We start from the raw sequence: 19,784 nt of genomic DNA on the forward strand, positions 1-19,784 counted from the left end.
GGATCTCCTCACAGACCTGGACTAAAGCATCCACCAACTCCTGGACAGTCTGTGGTGCAACGTGGCGTTGGTGGGTGGAGCGAGACATGATGTCCCAGATGTGCTCAATTGGATTCAGGTCTGGGGAACGGGCAGGCCAGTCCATAGCATCAGTGCCTTTTTCTTGTAGGAAATGCTGACACACTCCAGCCACGTGAGGTCTAGCATTGTCTTGCATTAGGAGGAACCCAGGGCCAACCACACCAGCATATGGTCTCACAAGGAGTCTGAGGATCTCATCTCGGTACCTAATGGCAGTCAGGCTACCTCTGGAGAGCACATGGAGGGCTGTGCGGCCCCCCAAAGAAATGCCACCCCACACCATTACTGACCCACTGCCAAACAGGTCATGCTGGAGGATGTTGCAGGTAACAGAACATTCTCCACAGCATCTCCAGACTCTGTCACATCTGTCACATGTGCTCAGTGTGAACCTGCTTTCCTCTGTGAAGAGCACAGGGCGCCAGTGGCAAAGTTGCCAATCTTGGTGTTCTTTGGCAAATGCCAAATGTCCTGCACGGTGTTGGGCTGTTAGCACAACCCCCACCTGTGGATGTCAGGCCCTCATACCACCCTCATGGATTCTGTTTCTGACTGTTTGAGCAGACACATGCACATTTGTGGCCTGCTGGAGGTCAATTTGCAGGGCTCTGGCAGTGCTCCTCCTGTTCCTCCTTGCACAATGGCGGAGGTAGCGGTCCTGCTGCTGAGGTTGTTGCCCTCCTACGGCCTCCTCCACGTCTCCTGATGTACTGGCCTGTCTCCTGGTGGCGCCTCCATGCTCTGGACACTACGCTGGCAGACACAGCAAACCTTCTTGCCACAGCTCGCATTGATGTGCCATCATGGATGAGCTGCACTACCTGAGCCACTTGTGTGGGTTGTAGACACTCTAGCTACCACTAGAGTAAAAGCACCCCCAGCATTCAAAAGTGACCAAAACATCAGCCAGAAAGCATAGGAACTGAGAAGTGGTCTGTGGTCTCCACCTGCAGAACTACTTCTTTATTGGGGGAGTCTTGCTAATTGCCTATAATTTCCACCTGTTGTCTATTCCATTTGCACAACAGCATGTAAAATTGATTGTCAATCAGTGTTGCTTTCTAAGTGGACAGTTTGATTTCACAGAAGTGTGATTGACTTGGAGTTACATTGTGTTTTTGAAGTGTTCCCTTTATTTTTTTTTTTGAGCAGTGTCTTTCAAACACATAAGGGTTGTTTAGTTCATTTTTGTATTTGTGGTGAAGCCACAGACAACTTTCCTCACACAATTCCTTATGAAGGTCTCTTTCAGACAAATGGGATTTGAATTACCATGAAGCAGCCTTATAATCAGTTCACTTCCAAATCTTAATTTAACCGCCACCGTTTTAGTTAACAGCCACTGCTTAATGATTAGGGGTGGGGAAAACATTTTTTCAAAGCATGCAGACATGGATGATTAAGAATCAACATACAACTGGAAAAAATAATAATAAATTATTCTTTTTAAACTGTTAATAACACAATATTGAGGAAATGCCCAGACCGCCTCTGGCGTGTGGCATACACTTGAGCGTGAAATCTAACCAGTGCCCTCAACATTAACAGCTAGCGTGTTAAAGTACTTCAGCTTCTATGGCTGGTTCATTTGAGGAAATGTGAATGTGCAAATGAACTCTAATGCAGATTAAAGAAGTGAACTCTAGTCCGTCTACAAACATAGGTCGCAGTTTCCTTTGAGTAAATCAAATACAGGAAGCAGAATGCATTGCAAAGGGCATTGTGAATAAAATGCAGGGCTTTGGGGGTAAGCACAACCAAAACATTCGTGTATGACAATAAGCACTCTGAATGGGAGAAATGGTTAGTGGTCAGACATGGTAGAATGTCGTAAAAGTTCTGCTAGAAGTATATGGTCAATCAAGACCGCTGTTATCTGATGCAGCTCCATGTTTTATTCCTATGTGGTGGAAACAAATTTTCCTGCATTAACCAACAGAAGTTTTCTTTTTCGCCATAACAAAATGTGAGAAACCACATTTACACTCAGAAAGTAATAGCAGTCAAACAGTCACACGGGGAAAAAAAGATTAATCAATAATCATTTCATAATTGCATCACAGCCAGTTGAATTGTAGTCAAATCAAAAGATGATGTGCCTGAAGATTCCTCCTCTATTTATTGTATTACAAACTCAGAAAATGGCCATTTGAATACATTTGTCTTCTTAGAGCCATCTTCAATTTTGTTTAAAACTATCATTTAGTTTTAAGAGCCAGAAGTGTATAAAGCTTTAAATATAAAAATCAAGTCTTGTTTCTATATTTTGAAACTGTATTAAAGGAGTTATTTCCCTAGTCTTGATTAAAATTGTGGGGAAAAAAAGTTAAATCTTTAGTTTTATGCCGGTTGGAGGTCAGTTCTATAGCTTTTTATGGTTTTGATATTTTGATCAGACCCTTGTGCATTAGACTATTTATCGTGTAGTCTTCATTGTTTCCACTGAATATTGTGTTATAGCTCAATAATGCTTTCATTTTTAAATACTTTGCATTCAGTACATATGTATTGGTCATTTTAAGACCATTATACTTGTACCCTGCATTTTGCTATTTAAAGCTACATTTCAAAATCAACCCTTTACTTTTCCTTTCATTCTTATATGTCAGTATATTCAAATATGCAGCAACATGCTTTCATATAATAACTTCATGCACCACCATAATTTATTAAAATCCACATTTATTTGTCATGACAGTTAAATCTTTGCAAATTTGCACACATTATTTAAGACAAACTGCTTGGTGACAGTTTAACAGTGTGACCGCTCCCCTCCTGACAGCTGCTGCTCTAACTTGGTCAGATTCATCTTAAAACTGAAACTGTTTCACATCCGGTGGATCTTTTTTATTTAACACCTCTACAGTCATGATTTTCTTTCTGGAGTTCAGATGTGCAGGAAAGAGTTTTGTTTCAGGGTTGGCTGGTTGTTGTCAGGCCACCAGTTGGACTTGCTGGACTCTGTAGGTGTCAAAGTCCTCAGGAAGAGTGTCTATGAAGAGACACAACCGAATGTCAAGCCACAGTTTTGAGAGGAAAAAAAATCACTTTTTTTTTCATTGAGAAAAAAAGATGTTCTAACTTAAATCCTGAGCTGAAAGTCAGGTTTCAGTTTAGCCACAAAGTGTAGAGGACAGAAGAAAGAGCAGTGTTTGGACTCAGTCCAGTCTCCTAATGTTTGTGAACACATCACTCACCATTGCAGCGATAACGCAGGTTGGCCCATATAATGTTCTCTTGGGAGAAGCAGAAGACTCCTAGTCGGCCTCCTCTCATCGTGGCATCTATGATGACACCCGTATCTGCCACCATCTGAGGACCCTCAAAGAAACGAACTCTGCACACCAACACATGGCAGAAAAGCATACCTCAAATAATAGATTCTGTTTTTATTTTTCTTTGAGAGTTTCGTATATTTGTTCCATCTGCATCACATATTTTAGTCTATCAAGGATTTAGGAACATGTGACAGTCTCTAAAGTATGGAAACAACTATTAAAAATATGTTTTCCAGCAGACTTTGGTAGTCCTCTTGTTTTTCCAAACAAAGAAACTCACATTTGGAGATTTTGCCAATTTATACCTTAACAAAAATGCTGAAGTAAAATGTTACAGAGCAGCCTGCATAACTGCAGACATGAAGCATCACCACAAGAAAGGGTCACAAATGAGTAAAAGATCCTAATTCAGCTCAGCACCTCAGTATCAGACCAGTATTTTTCTTCCCAACTAAACTGCAGTATACGAAGAAGATATCTTTATTTGTCAGTATATAGCTTGTGAAACACATAGAAATTTAACCCATCACCAGTTACACAGTGGTTCACTTCTATTGCCAGTCCTCTGTTGGCAGTAAGACTTCTGAATGCATTTCCCAACATAGCTGAGTTAACCCTGAAGCTCCATCATTACCTGATGTAGCCGTCAGCTGGCCGGTGCTGGAGGAACCAGCGGTATGATGTCTTGTCCTTCCAGCCAACATTGCGAGAGTCTTTCCACAAGAGTTTCACCTGATCACTGGTGTCACCGGTGTGCCACAGAGCATTCCTCAGGTTCTCCCCTGGACCTGTGTTTGACTTTACAGCCTGTTAAAAAATTATAAATAACAAGTCGAAATGTCTGGATTAATTTCCTTTTAATTTATTCCTTCGTTGTTTTTTCCCTTTCCATGTGTGTTATAAAGTTTTTATTTTATTTTATTTTTTCTTTTACAGACAATTCTTAAATATCTACTTCTCCATTGTAGAGTGGCACACACCAAAACAATGCCAAGCAGCTTCCTTACAATGAATCATCATTTTTTTACCAGTCAAGTAACCAACAAGAGCAAACTTGGTCCTTAATTTTGAAAGCTAAAATAAGCTTTTCAGAAAGATGAGGAAAGAAAAATGCTGTGGCAATGTGCAGTAAACAAAAAGAACATTTGTAAAACATCACTACATGTAAACATTTTTTAATAGAGTACATTTCCAAACTTGTAGGAGTTATTATTGCATTGTGAATCTTAATGGAGCAAATGGCCTTTTGACCAGGTTTAACCTGCAGATCTGAGAATAATGAATGTGCATATTTAGATGCAACTTTTGGATTTCTAAGCTGTATTGAACTCATTGAGGCAACATCAGTCAGTTTGAGTATAAGAAGCTACTTTTCTTTTTGCTGAAATTTTGGTCCCTGTACTGCCCCACATTATTACATTTTAAAACCTAATAATAAATGTAGACAAGCATTTCAATACATTTTTAAATTATGTTTTTTTCAGTGGCACAGCTGTAGACTACCTTCAGCTGGATGCCAGGTTCTGCCACAGCTCTGAACGGGTTTGCTTGCCAGTAGATCTGTTCCACCTGCTTCCACATGACCACGTAGAAACTGGAGCTGTCCTGGTAGCCGAAGATAAACCCAGCATAGTCGTCGTCTGTTACCGTATTTACATGAAACGTACCTTCAAAATCCACACCACTGAATGCAGTGTAACCTGCAAATTGTTGCACACAGATATCAGCCATGAAATACAGAACACATGGAAACTTTAAACTCCATATAAAACAATCATTCTTATAGTTTGTAAGAAGGGCTGAAGTGAATTAAAATGTTTAGGACATTTCCTTACAGAGAGTACCACAGATATTATACTCATGCTATCCTTTTAAAAAACTCAGATCAAGTACCTTTCTATTAATTAGGTGCAAATATAGAACCAATTCTGTTCATTGTCATCATCAAAATTTTGGTGCATCAGTCTAACTACCTTTCTACGAAAACAAATTATTAACCTTCAGTTGTATGCTCCAAGAATTTAAAGCTTAAACAGCTCAGCATGTTTGAAGAATGTATTTTCTAGCCATGTTTCGAAGGCAGAAAGACAGTGAGGAAAATAAGTATTTGAACACCCTGTTATTTTGCAAGTTCTCTCACTTAGAAATCACAAAGGGGTCTGAAATTTTCACCGTAGGTGCATATCCACTGTGAGAGACATAATCTAAAAAAATCCTGAAATCACAATGTATGATTTTTTTTAACAATTTATTTGTGTGATACAGCTGCAAATAAGTATTTGAACACCTGAGAAAATCAATGTTAATATTTGGTACAGTAGCCTTTGTTTGCAATTACAGAGGTCAAACGTTTCCTGTAGTTTTTCACCAAGTTTGCACACACTGCAGGAGGGATTTTGGCCCACTCCTCCACACAGATCTTCTCTAGATCAGTCAGGTTTCTGGGCTGTCATTGAGAAACACGGAGTTTGAGCTCCCTCCAAAGATTTTCTATTGGGTTTAGGTCTGGAGACTGGCTAGGCCATTCCAGAACCTTGATATGCTTCTTACGGAGTCACTCCTTGGCAATCTTGGCTGTGTGCTTCAGGTCATTGTCATGTTGTAAGACCCAGCCACGACCCACCTTCAGTGCTCTAACTGAGGGAAGGAGGTTGTTTCCCAAAATCTCGCAATGTATGGCCCCGGTCATCCTTTCCTTAATACAGTGCAGTCGCCCTGTCCCATGTGCAGAAAAACACCCCTAAAGCATGATGCTACCACCCCCATGCATCACAGTAATCCCTACTGTGATGCATGGGGGTGGTAGCATCATGCTTTTAGGTGTTCTTGGGCTGGTACTCATCATTCTTCTTCCTCCAAACAGAGTGAGTGGAATTAAGACCAAAAAGTTCTATTTTGGTCTCATCTGACCACATGACTTTCTCCCATGACTCCTCTGGATCATCCAAATGGTCATTGGCAAACTTAAGACAGGCCTTCACATGTGCTGGTTTAAGCAGGGGAATCTTCCGTGCCATGCATGATTTGAAACCATGACATCTTAGTGTTTTACCAACAGTAACCTTGGAAACGGTGGTCCCAGCTCTTTTCAGGTCATTGACCAGCTCTTCCTGTGTAGTTCTGGGCTGATTCCTCACCTTTCTTAGGATCATCGAGACCCCACGATGTGAGATCTTGCATGGAGCCCCAGTCTGAGGGAGATTGACAGTCATGTTTAGCTTCTTCCATTTTCTAATGATTGCTCCAACAGTGGATCTTTTTTCACCAAGCTGCTTGGCGATTGCCCCGTAGCCCTTTCCAGCCTTGTGGAGGTTTACAATTTTGTCTCTGGTGTCAGCTCTTTGGTCTTGGTCATGTTAGTAGTTGGAGTCTTACTGATTGTATGGGGTGGACAGGTGTCTTTATGCAGCTATCAACCTCAAACAGGTGCCTCTAATTTAGGATAATAAGTTGAGTGGAGGTGGACTTTTTAAAGGCGGACTAACAGGTCTTTGAGGGTCAGAATTCTAGCTGATAGACAGGTAATCAAATATTCATTTGCAGCTGTATCATACAAATAAATTGTTAAAAAAAATCATACATTGTGATTTCAGGATTATTTTTTAGATTATGTCTCTCACAGTGGACATGTACCTACGATGAAAATTTCAGACCCGTCCATGATTTCTAAGTGGGAGAACTTGCAAAATAGTAGGGTGTTCAAATACTTATTTTCCTCACTGTATAAGATATGAATGTCAAACTATTTACTTAAATACCAGACACTTACCAACAGCCAACCCAGGGTCACTGTTCATCGTCTGAACAATCTCTCTTCCCTGCAGAAACAGAACAGTTTATTTAATTAAAAAAATGTAGTTTGATAGAATGTTTTCTGGCTTAAAATACTCTGATATTTCTGACCTGGTTCAGCACCACCCAATTGGGGTCAATCTGTGCATCTCCTTCAGGGTCTAGAACAACTGTCTGATACTCCCTGAAGTCGGTGAGGGTAACCTCAGCATTTTCTGGACAAACATCAATGGTGTCGACTATGGTGTCATTGTCAAAATCCTTCTCACACACATTACCTACACCATCACCTGTGAGGATGAACAGAAAGGTTTTCTGGTACTTACTGCGTATGAGGAGAAATTATTTTGACTTAGATTTATCTTAAGTGTTACCCACCATCAGAGTCCTCCTGCAGTGGGTTGGGAATTAGGCGGCAGTTGTCTGGACCAGGCGGCAGCAGGTCTGGGATGCCATCATTATCGTCATCATCATCACACTCATCTCCCTTTCCATCTTTGTCGGTGTCCAGCTGAGAGCTGTTAATTACAGCTGGGCAGTTGTCCCGGGAATCTTGGTGGCCATCACCATCACTGGAGAAGATCAAAGTTGGTGCAGATTCTAACATAGGCACACATTTTAGATAAAATATGTGCAAAGTGACCAATAAAGTCACACATTACCTGTCTTTGTTAGTATCACAGGGATCTCCAATCAAGTCATTGTCCACATCCATCTAAGAAAAATGACATTATTTGTTGATTTTCTGAGGCTTGTTATATGACAGAATGACAGTCAGCATTTGACAATGACCCAAGCAGTGATGACGATTATCTCATCTGACAACACAATGTGGAGCAAGCTAGTTAAAATACTCTAAACTTAGGATAAAGTTTAACTTTTTTTTTTAGATTAGATTGGGTGGATCGGCCTGACTTGTTGGCATAGAAACATTTTTGTTTTGTTTTTGTTCTTATACAGCACTTTGAGCTGCTCAATATATTAAAAGTGCTATATAAATATGATTGATTAAGCGAGTGAGTAGCACTATGTCCTGAACAATGCCTTCACCTGGTCAGGGTTAGGAACATAAGGACAGCTGTCACAGGCATCTCCCACTTTGTCTCCATCTCGATCTTTCTGATCGACATTGGGAACCCTTTTGCAATTATCCAGGTGATTAGGGATTCCTGACATTAAAGAGAATATGTGTTTATTTAAAGAAACCCAGTGTTTGCAATCACATGATGCATGATTTGTGTGCAGAACTCAATAAAACAACTCAAATAAAAAGGTCATTTTAATCAGTATTCAAAATATATCCAGATGAACAGATTTATATTTACTTTAAAATGAAGTTAATTAAGTTGCCACTTAAAGGTGAAAAGGAAGCAGGGTGTTTGTTTTTGTTTAAAGTAATTGATGTACAAATCTCTCACCATCTCCATCAATATCTTCATCACATTCATCACCAAATTTGTCGACGTCTGTGTCCTTTTGGTCATTGTTTTTGACTGCACGACAGTTGTCACAGGCATCACCATAGTCATCCTCATCAATGTTTCTCTGGTCCACGTTAGGCACCAGCACACAGTTGTCCTGTAAACAAGATGTTTTGGTCTCTGCAAGAACTATGATGTGAAAAGCATGTAGCACGTGCACCTGTTTGTGTTTATGTTTGTGCACAAACCTGTGTATTGAGGATCCCATCCCCATCTGCATCTTCATCACAGGCATCCCCAATTCCATCATTGTCAGCATCTTCTTGACCAGAGTTGGGCACAGTAAGACAGTTATCCTGCAAACACAAGTGCTTGATGTTATTTCATTTACAATGCTACGTATAGCCCTAATATAGAAACACATCTAAAAACTACCCATGGAATTATTTTAAAAGCATTCCCACTTTACTTTTAATGTCTAAACCTTTTGTATATACTTCTGTAATTACATTAAAATTCAAATTTTTCAAAGCTAAAAGACTAGCAATGATTTATGCTAATGATCATGTTAATTTTTCTAATTTGTAGGAAACTCACCTTGTTGCAGTTCCTCTCAGGACAATTTAGTTTTTCATCAGGAAAACCATCGATGTCAGTATCGGGACCACAAAAGTAGCCATTGCCAGCCCATCCAACTCCACACTGCGTAGATGGAAAATGTTTCTGAAGCGTTACAGTCTAGTTTTATTAAACTTCTATGTCCTATCTGCTATTAGAGCTAAAACACTTCTGATATTTCGCATCTAGCACAAGTAGTTGAACTCTCAGAAATGCTTTTATTGCTTTAATAGTTCAGTGAAGTGAAAATGTGATAACTCTGATTACTTATTAGTTTACCTGACATTCGATGGTTCCCTCTCGGTGAACAATACACTCAGCACTGGCGTGGCAGGGGTTGGGCTGGCCATTTCCACAGGATCTCTCAGGTTTACACCCACGTCTTTGATCCCCAACATAGCCGGACTTACAGGGACCACACCTGAATGAGCCCTAGTCATACAGAGAAGCATAAAAAAACAGTGCACACAGCCATAAGGTTAGCATGTGGTCTCACTTTAAAATTGTTTTTGCAAAATCTCCAAAAGCATTATGTCATATTGCAGTTTGATGCATCCATTGATGTTTTAAAAATTTTGTGATTAAAAAATAGTGACTAAAATTTAAACCCTCCCAATGTAATAGTTTAACTATAAGAAAAAGATGATTAAGTTTGTGGTAAAATCAACTAATTAACTCAAAAGATTGTTGTTCAAAATACTGTGCAAGTCTTTCTTCATAAGGATACAAGTGGCCAAATTTAGTATGACAATTTAAAAAAAAAAGGAATAAATTACAACCCAAAGACATATGTAACAGAAACAGCAAAACAGGTTTACCCAGCTTCAGCTGCTGGGTCTGTTTTCACCCAGAGCATCTTCTCTGTGTGATTGTGTGATTTGATCAAACATATTTTAAAACATAAATTCTTTAATATCTAAAGTTAAACTAATGTGCTCTCAGTTGTGTGTAAATAAAATTTTTTAGAAGTTAAACACATGACTATTTTTTTATTTAATTAGTCAGGTAATTTGTTATTCTTCTAAAAAAACTGAAATTTTTTGCTGTTTTGCTGTAAAATTCAGCAAAAAATGCTTGCAATGAAAAAGTTAATGCAATAATTCTGCAATTAACAGACAGAAATAAACATTAAGAATAAATAAAAACTAAAGTCTAAAACAGTTATTCTACCCGCTTTGATCTACTGTCATCACAGAATAAAGTAAAATACATTTGGTTTCATTACAATTAGAGGCATGCATCTGTGATTATAAACTGGAAACATGCATCAGAGCTATTACAGAGATCTTTTACAGAGTTTATATAGTTTTGTTTTATATTATTTACTAGTAATTATTTGCATTTATATTTTTCCTGCTAGCTCATTGAGAAATGCCTTTCATTCTCATTTGTATATTAAGCATTTGAGCATATTTCTCTAGCACTTTGCGAATGATATATGGAAAATTCTGCAAGACTTTAAATTACATCCTTTTCTTTTCTTTTATGTTATGTGTGCTAAAAGTCGCTTTATTGACAGGAGATCTGACAATGAGTCACCATTGTACTCACAGGTGTGTTCATACACACAGAGTTTTCCACACAGCCATGGTTGGGACCTTCACACTCATTGATATCTTTGCAAACCTTTAAAAGACCAAAAGAAAAACAAAGTATTCAAAAAATATAATAAGGTTAAAAAAAGAAAAGAATTATGGATTTAAGAAAAAGGAAATAAAGAGGTGTTTAGATAGTCTGTTGACAATTTGTTTGACATGGTACTGTTTAATAATGTGGACACTTTTCACAGTACTCAAGCACAACTTAACTTACAAGTGATTAAAAATGTGTACAAAATAACACATCAACATAATAATAAATCTGATAAAGAGAGAGGATGAAGTTACATGGTTAACACCAGTCTGATATGTTTTACGGGAGGATTTAAAAGTAGTTAAACACTCAAAGATTATGATTAATGTTCTTATTTAGATCGGTGTGTGGTAATAGGAATACTAGCTGTGGTGAGTTAGCTGTGCTAGTTTTCACCTGTTTGTTGGCAGTGGCGTAGGCGAGGCCAACACCCTGGACCTGAGGTCCGGTGTATCCTGCAGGACATGAGCCACAACGGAAGCCAGGGGAGGTGTTGATGCAGCGAACACCCATGTGACAGGGCATCACTGTGCACTGGTAATAAAGACACACACACACTTTAGGATCAAACAGATGACTGCTTTTTGTTTTCTGCCACACAAAAAAACTTTTGTTCAGCACTTGGTTTTTAATTACTTAAAATTTGGGTGCTCAACATACTTAAAGATTATTGCAATATCAACATGAAAATCATCATTTACAACTAACTTCTATGCACAGGTGCAGAATCTGAATGCAGACTTAATTCTTAATTAGTGCATATTAGATTAATGATATTGCATATTGCATGCTATTTGAAAGAGATTCATTAACTGTAAAAAAAAAAAAAACATTTTTCTGAGAATGGCCAATCATTAGGAATTGACTGAAAGTAAGTTTGTATTTAAAAAAAAAGAAAAGAAAACTGTAGCCAATGTGCAAAAAAAAACTTTTAAAGACCTTCAGAAAATCTGACTTATTGGTCAAGTCCACTTTAAAAAATTAAAAGAAAGTCTGGCTCCCTGGAGGGGAAATGCTAAGAAAAGGTGAACAGCTCAAGATCTGAGCATATAGCTGTAAAATAATACAAATACTGTGGATTTATTTTAGCATATTACATCATGTGTAATATAAGCTTCTGGTATCTAAATTGGGTGAAGAGGTCTTTTTTAGAAAAAGCCTCCTGCTAAGAAAGCACATGTTATACTGAGAAAAAAAGATTACACTTGGTCTAGTTTATGTTTTTGTTAATATTAATGGGGCTGAAACATGAAAAGTTAGTGGAATTTACTATTTTTTAAAGACAGCCTGCATTTCCTTATTTTTATGGCTAAAAAAGATGTTCAAGCCATGTTTTGGATTTGGATATGTTAATTATTGATAATCATTTATTTAAATGAAGAAACAAACAAAAAAGAAAAAACAAAGTTGCCTATTAATCACATCTTTGTGTACCTCGTCCACATCAGTGCAGTGGGTGCCATTACCCTCCATGCCATCAGGACAGGGTCCACATTTTATACCCTGAGGAGTCTCCTTACATTCCACTCCAGGGTGGCAGGGGTTGGGAACACAGGAGGGACGAGTTGGAATACCTCCCATCCCTGAGAAAAGAGAAGATCAGCTGTGTTCTGGTTCGGTTCAGAAGCATCTTATTTCAGGTTGTTCTGACATTTTATATATATCAGTATATTCTAATGGATGCTGTGCTTTATAAACTTTATATGATGACATGGCAATCAAATCAAAACACAAATACTTTTCCACACTATCCTAGTGATATTCTTATTGATGTCGGTCCTGACAGTTGGTAAAAAAGAACTGGAAAATTGTTTGGATCTAAAATATAATTATATCTGCCTTCTAACCTTGGAAAACATTAACACTCATGCAACCAGTTTAATGTTAAAGGAGGATGAGTAACTTACCGCAGGCTTCACACTCCATCACTGTGTTCTTCAGGAATACTATTTCTTTAATCTGTAAGATATCAAATGATAAAAGTTCCTTTTCCTTCCCCAAACACAACAGACTGCAGCGAAAGTTTGGCCATAGTGTGTTTGGTTACTTCTGAAGCAGAGTAAATTTCAGTGATTTTAAATAGCAAAAATGCAACATATTTAAGGCCATTTTTTTCTAAGGGCCAGATCAACTAAGATCCCAGTTTGCATGTAGTAATTTGCATGTACAATGTGGAATTTTGCATGGGTTAACCAAGGTTTGCGGTAGATGTACTAAGAGTGATTGTGTAAATACTGCAAACCTGTTGGAGACACAAATGAGGGTTTTGTGTGTTTCGTTGTTTTTACAGCATGGTGAGTTTAAGGAGAAAAGGCAAAAGGAAATGGAGCTGTTGGCTGATAAAGCCAACAAACACTTAAATGACCTTCAGCAAAGAAATTTGACTGCTACACAAAGAAACGCTTTGTGGGAGCGCATTTGTGACAAAAGTTAATGCTGTCGGTAAAACAATGTTGATGAAGTAAAAAATGTGATATCAGACATTAGAGGGCAAATAAAGAAAAAATTTGGCATATAATAAAATGTCTGCAAATAAATCAGGTGGGGGCAGATTGGATGAGATGCCTCTGACCAGCATTGAAGAAGAGGTGCAGTTTACTTCCTGCAAGGAGTCATTTAATGACTGCCAAATGCGTGTAAACTTAATAACCTTGGCCATTGAGAGAAACTTTGAGGATTTCAGACAGCCTGTTGGGATTGGGAAATCACAGCTATGACAGCTACCGTATGCTGGAATGACCCAGATGCAAAAAAGCGGAGACTTTCGATGTCTCCTGCAACAGTAACCATTGCCATGTGTGTGTAATGACGCATACAGGCTGTTTGCACCTCCCTTTAAAACGTGTTAATGTGTTTCTTATGTTGTGAATGTCTGAATTATGTGCTTTTATGTACACTCACAACATACATACAGAGTTGTATCTCAACACTGGGCCCTTAGGCCCAGCGTGGAGATGCCTTTTTTTTCTCTAGCCTCATCTTATTCCCCTCATGTTATCTTTTCCATCTATATCTAATATTAATATAGGTGCGCTGCTGTGGCTGCTGCCTCAGTCTGCCTGATCCTGTTTGTGCTTACATGTTGTTGCTGTCTAGTCTTGGACAGGTTGTACTGGAAGTCATTTTGTTGTACCTGTGTCCTGCACTTGTATAATGACAAATAAAGAATCTTGAATCTTGAATCTTGAAATATAGTCTCAGTTTCTATTGGCAAAATTGCTTTCAGGTTTGAGAGATGACTTTTCCAGGTTCTAATTTAATATTTTACATTTTCTCCTCCCAACACATGCAAAATTGCATGTGAACGCCCCGTATTTTATATTCATTGTAGCAGATGTACTAACTGGATACAGACGCGCCATTTTGCACCTTTCAAAATGTGCAACCCTCAGTGTCCACTGTTAGTAAATCAGTTTGTACCTTTGTGTGTGTGTGTGTGTGTGTGTGTGTGTGTAATGAGTTTGCATACATTTTTGTACATGCAAACCTTTAGTAGATCCGGCCCAAAGATGTTTACCTGTTGTTTCAGCAATTCTTTAATCTCAGCCAAGGCGAGGTTAGTCATTTTAATCTGACTGATGATCTCCCCATCTGGATTTGGAGAGAAAATAAAACCCGTTCAGTGATTTTTTTTTTTATTGTTTATTGTATTGAAGCAGCACAAACATATTATATATCTTTAACATACTATGCCATTTTTTATAGAGTTTCATATTGGGAACTTGTCAAGAAAAGAAAATAATTCAACATTTTAAGTCATGAATAAAACTCAGGTTGTTTTTCATTTTATTATAATCCTTGTTTTTGGCTTGTTTTTGTCCACAGATTTAGTTTCTGTGTCAAGTCTCTGTCATTGGTTGATTTTACCAAAAACTGCTGTCAAGAATTAGAAGGATGCATCTTTGATTACAGTCATACACCAAATCAAACCCTTCCCATATATATATATATATATATATATATATATATATATATATATATATATATATATATATATATAATCTTTAAATTATTATATGTTCATAATACAGTAAACTGTAAGCTCAGTGTTAAAAATGGTCACATTATACATTATACTACTGAGCAGGTGAAGATTATGTGAATTTTTACAAGGTTCAGTTTTCAGGCTTTTCTAATGTTTGTCACACTAGGTCAGATTTTACCTCTGATTTTAACGCAGAATAAAAAGAACTAAAGGAATTCTAAGTAAAGGTGGTCACAACAGCAAATAACAAATTTGATGTTTCTGAACATTATCCAGGTCAATGGAGACAAAACTGTGATAATGTTTATAATTTGAATGGTTAAGCAGACTGGAAATTTGTGCTTACATTGACCATATATCTTAAAACACAGACTGAAGTGAAATGTAATAATTTAGACTCTTTCTAAACACAAGAGGGCAGCATTTAGTCACTGTAAATGACATGGCTGGAGCTTGGACCGCCTTCAAACGATGTTTTCAGGTTTTTCATCAAACTTAAAAATCTCACATTTTATTTACAGGAGTGGAGCTAGAAAAAATTGATGGGGGGCCAGCAGGGTTCATAGACTGGGAAAAGGATTGCACATGTAAATGAGACGTTTCAAACAAAAGAAGGAAAGAAAAAAGCAGTTAATTGCTTCCCTGATAAAACTTGCTTTTTATGTTTTATGTGTTTCTTCAGCATTATTAGCTGTTTAACTTTGCACAGTCATCTAATCTGGTTCCTCAATGACTTACATTCTCTTCATAAAATACCATTATAATATTTGTTACAATATTTAGCAAGCCCCACCCCACCACCCCACAAACCTTGCTTCTATCATCTCTACTTTTTCTTTTCCTTAGAATTTCTCTTCCTTAAAATAGTAGGCTATATTTGATGCATTATGAAAAGCACTTGCTTTCTTATGGCGTGTCATGCACTGTTTTTAGAATAATTGTCAACATCAATTTTAATGTAGTTTATCACTTTAAATTTTAAATATAAGAGTTACAGCTAAATATAAGAGACTACAGCTAAAAGAAGAAAAAAAAGAGACACCGTGAACACACAAAATTAAAACTACAGAAAATGGTTTAATGCTAGAAACAACAAATTAACAAAATACATTTTTAAACCAAATTGGCTTTCAAACCAGATTCTTCTTTTAATATGGAGGCTTTGTAGGCTCAACATCTGGGACCAGAAATCCACTGGGGAGTAAATACAGACATAGGGGAGGTGGTCCTGCACTAGATGATCTGCCGTCTGTCCAATACCACAGTCTATTACATGGCATTCCTCAGCCACCACAAGCCTTGTTTGAATTCATGACCCACGCATTCACTTGAATCTGTGATATTTTGAAGCCAGCTGCAAAAATGATTTTCCAGATATGGACCGATACAAAGTTCTCTGGAAGATACATTTTTTTCTGGCTCACAAGCTTACAGGGATTAAACTTAGTGGGAGTTGTGATGTGACTACAAGCATTCCGGGATTGAACATGATCTGGGTTTTCCATGTTATTTATCTACTTTTCAACCATCTGCCAGCTAGCAAACATTAACCACCTATAACCAGAAATGCTAAAAAGATTGTTTTCTAAGTAAAACTATAATACATACTCCTTCTATTTTTGTGGGGTGGAAAAGTTTGATTCATACATAATATAAAACTCAGTTTTTCAAAACAGAACACTAATGAGACATTCAGGTTGATATTTTAGCTAGAAATTGGTTATTCAGAGGAACATTTTTTATTTGCTTTAAGTCACGTTTGTGAACTGATGAGTGTCAGTCCAGTTTCATTTCTTTTGGCTCTGCTGTTGGCTTCTACCAATTCCTGTGGAAAACATCTGGCCAACATCTAGCAGCTAAATGCACTGTATTCAGGAGCTTGTGGCTAATTGTGTGTGTCCACTGTTTGGTTCTGACCAGGTTATGTGTAGAAGAGCCCCCCCAGCATAAACAACCCTGCTAAGTCTAAAGTTCCAGATGTAGAGCAAACAGTCTCCACTTTTTATTATAGAAAATGTAAATTATACCTTTTAAAATGACAGATGTGTTGATGAACTGCTGTTTGAGTTCAGATGAGGTTGAATCCATGAAGCCCATACTGGTTTTCTTAATTAACCCAAAGACTCCAATTCTGCACCCCTGCTCAGCAACCACTCCCTCCCCCAGAGGAGCTGTACAAGGGCACAGGTCTCCTGAGCGCAAAGTGCAGGAAATGTGTTCTTCTCATTAGCAGCAACTCAGTTTACTGAATGAATTCCACAGCAGAAAAGAAAAGATAGAGGAAATAAATCACTCTCCCTGCTTATCGAAGGGTCAAAACCAGGACACCGAGGGAACACAGTGATTGTTTTACCTTACTGTATTTACTTTACGATTTACACGGAAGGTTCAAACACTGGTTCCCCTTTACGAGACAATCTTGTCTCTAACCTGCATAATGAGGTACTAATTTTAACGATAAATAACTAAGTAAGTAAGTAAATAAATAAGAACTTTTGCAGATTTGAAACAGATTTTGTATCTATTGAGTGATTTAGTTTAGAAAAGTTATTTACCCAGTTTTCTCTTTCTATTATGTAAAAAGTCTATCGGATCAATACATTTTAGTTTGGTTCACAGCTTGAAGTAATGTGGTTGTTATACCGGGCACTTTTTGTGTCAATCTCAGGAATTGTTGGAATTGTTGGAAATGTACAAAATTAACTGAAAGTAATTTGTAATAAATGAGAAACAGAAAAATTGTCACCTCTCTGTCCTGCGACAGCGTGTCCTCCCAGGCAGAGCACGCAGGTCAGCTCTAGAAACCACAGCATGCTTGGATCTCTTCAGGTACAGCAGCTTTGCCTCCTCTCGCTCCTTCCTTCAGCTTGGTCTCAGTGCTTCTCCTGCAAACCTGGTTCCAGCAACACACTTGAAGCATTTCCTCCTTTCCTTTGGTTTTATCCCCCCCTCCTCTCTACATCCCTTCTTCCCCTAACGTTCCAACAGGAATAAGAGGAATTGCACAACTTAACAATGTGTGGTGTAAGGATCACTCTTTTTTACTCATGGCACAGATAACTTCTTGTGGCAAGAGAGCTACAATACTCACATTAATGAAGATCAGAGGGTTTTGTGGAAACTGATGTTATTGGTTGTTTGGTTGGTGTTCAAGGCAACAGAAAAAACAGTCCAGGAGTAGTTTGGCTGCTGCTTTTGGCAAGGTAGACCTTTTTATCCCTCAGTTGGTTGAGAGGATTTGTTTTCTCACGCTGCTTCTCCATGTTGGTCTATTTTTATTAAATAAATAATGACATTGTTCACAATTTAGAAGTACCGATAAATCTGCTTGTTGTCCTTGATGGGCCAAGTGCACACCACAAGACATCAAACTAAATGTTTGATTCCATTAGACTTCTATATTTTGCATCTAAATTCCATATATTTTTTACATAGACTTTATTTTCAGCCTTTTTTTAGATTATTCTGTTCATTAATTTGTTTAATGATTTATTCATATATCCTTTAGTAACAAGCTGTGGATTTCATTTGCTGCTCTACAGTCGAAACATTTCTTTTGTCTAATCTGTCCATTTATAAATAATTCTGTTTTATTAGGTTTGTTCTCTGTAAGTGCGGCCATGCTTTTATAAGATTAAAGCCTTTGTCTTAGAAGATTTGAATCATTATTGTTTGGTTTAATCCACCATTAATATGGGAGATAAAGGGAAGAAAGATAAGAAAACTTTTCTTAATAATTATTGAAATAAGTCTTGCAATTTTTTTCCCTTTAATGTCTGAATGAAAAAAGATGAAACTAGTTAAGCAATTTAAAGAAACAGACTATATATTAAGACTATTATGTAACCATGTGTTTACTGGATGATTACAACTGCATCTGAAGTCTTGTATGAGTTTGTGTCAGTAATGGCATCAGCAGATGTTGCTTACATTCTTTATGCTGAAGGTTTTGGGGGTTTTGGGGGGTCTCCATTCCCATCACTCGCTGCCTTGCCCAAATGAGCAGGGAAGTCTCAGCATGGGCCTCTGCTTGAAAAACAAACACAGCAGCTTTTTACTGTTGCTGAGGTATGGACAGAAATTATGAAACAGAAATTTGAAACATATTATTGTAACAAAGTAATTCAAACTCAACTGATTCTATCAAATATTTTGTGAAAAGGATGAAAGGCTCCATTAATCAAATCTGTTACACAACGTTTTCTTCCTTTTAACTTTGAGTAGCTTCAGATTTGTTTTTCATTTTGTTTCATGTGGTCGACTCTCATGAAATACATTAACCCATGACTGCACCGTCAAGTACAAAAATTAGATCTTAAAAAAATGATTAGTTTCCAAAATAGGTTTTCCTGATGTTGTTTTTAATGCTGCCACAGATCTCACAGTATGACTTACCATAATGGTAGCCGCTTTGCCAAAATTCCATTACGTGCCTTCCAGTGATGCCTTCACACATTCAGTCCTCCATGGACACTGATGCACCCCTTACCGTCACAAACTCCTGCAGCATTTCTTTCCAGAGGTCTTGAAAGGTTTACCCTGTGTGTAAAACAATTTTTGGGAGCATTTTTTTAATGTAGCAGCATGCTGTGTTAATGGTTTTCAATTCATTTGGCAATCCTGATTATGGTGGCCTGATGGTTTTCAAAACAGAGGGCTTGAAGATCACACCTTCGAAAGTGGTTTCTGCCCTTAGTCTTTGTGCACTGAGCACATTCCCTAAACCGTCTCTTTTCTTCAAATTTTACACTGTAATTGCTGTAAAAACCAAAGTTATTTGATATTTTAATTTCAGAAACATTTTTCTAAACATCTGGGTTCACCTATTGACACCCTCGCCAATCACCATTTACATGTATATTTCATAAACTCTTGTGTCTCTTGTGCCTCATTTCCAACACTTCTATATGAGTGTTCATCTACATCATCAAAGTACAATAAATCTGGTTTGGAAAAATGCTTAAGCATTTTTTATAT

At 37.7% G+C, this 19,784-nt stretch overlaps 1 protein-coding gene across 1 annotated transcript; it reads right to left on the bottom strand.

Moving 5' to 3' along the window:
* Positions 1 to 2,762: 2,762 nt before the first annotated feature.
* LOC121652458 (cartilage oligomeric matrix protein) lies at positions 2,763 to 17,708 on the bottom strand. Its single transcript, XM_042005205.1, has 19 exons — positions 17,554 to 17,708; positions 14,340 to 14,413; positions 12,730 to 12,781; positions 12,257 to 12,405; positions 11,219 to 11,356; positions 10,742 to 10,816; positions 9,470 to 9,622; positions 9,170 to 9,274; positions 8,821 to 8,928; positions 8,570 to 8,729; positions 8,202 to 8,320; positions 7,814 to 7,866; positions 7,530 to 7,723; positions 7,263 to 7,441; positions 7,129 to 7,177; positions 4,863 to 5,059; positions 3,994 to 4,166; positions 3,279 to 3,418; positions 2,763 to 3,073 (listed from the first exon to the last, which is right to left on the bottom strand). Exons 1-19 carry the CDS (start codon positions 17,618 to 17,620, stop codon positions 3,015 to 3,017), a joined length of 2,244 nt encoding a protein of 747 aa, XP_041861139.1. The 5' UTR covers positions 17,621 to 17,708; the 3' UTR covers positions 2,763 to 3,014.
* Positions 17,709 to 19,784: the final 2,076 nt, after the last annotated feature.

This window comes from Melanotaenia boesemani, chromosome 14 (genome assembly GCF_017639745.1).
Source record: "Melanotaenia boesemani isolate fMelBoe1 chromosome 14, fMelBoe1.pri, whole genome shotgun sequence".
Lineage (NCBI taxonomy): Eukaryota > Metazoa > Chordata > Actinopteri > Atheriniformes > Melanotaeniidae > Melanotaenia > Melanotaenia boesemani.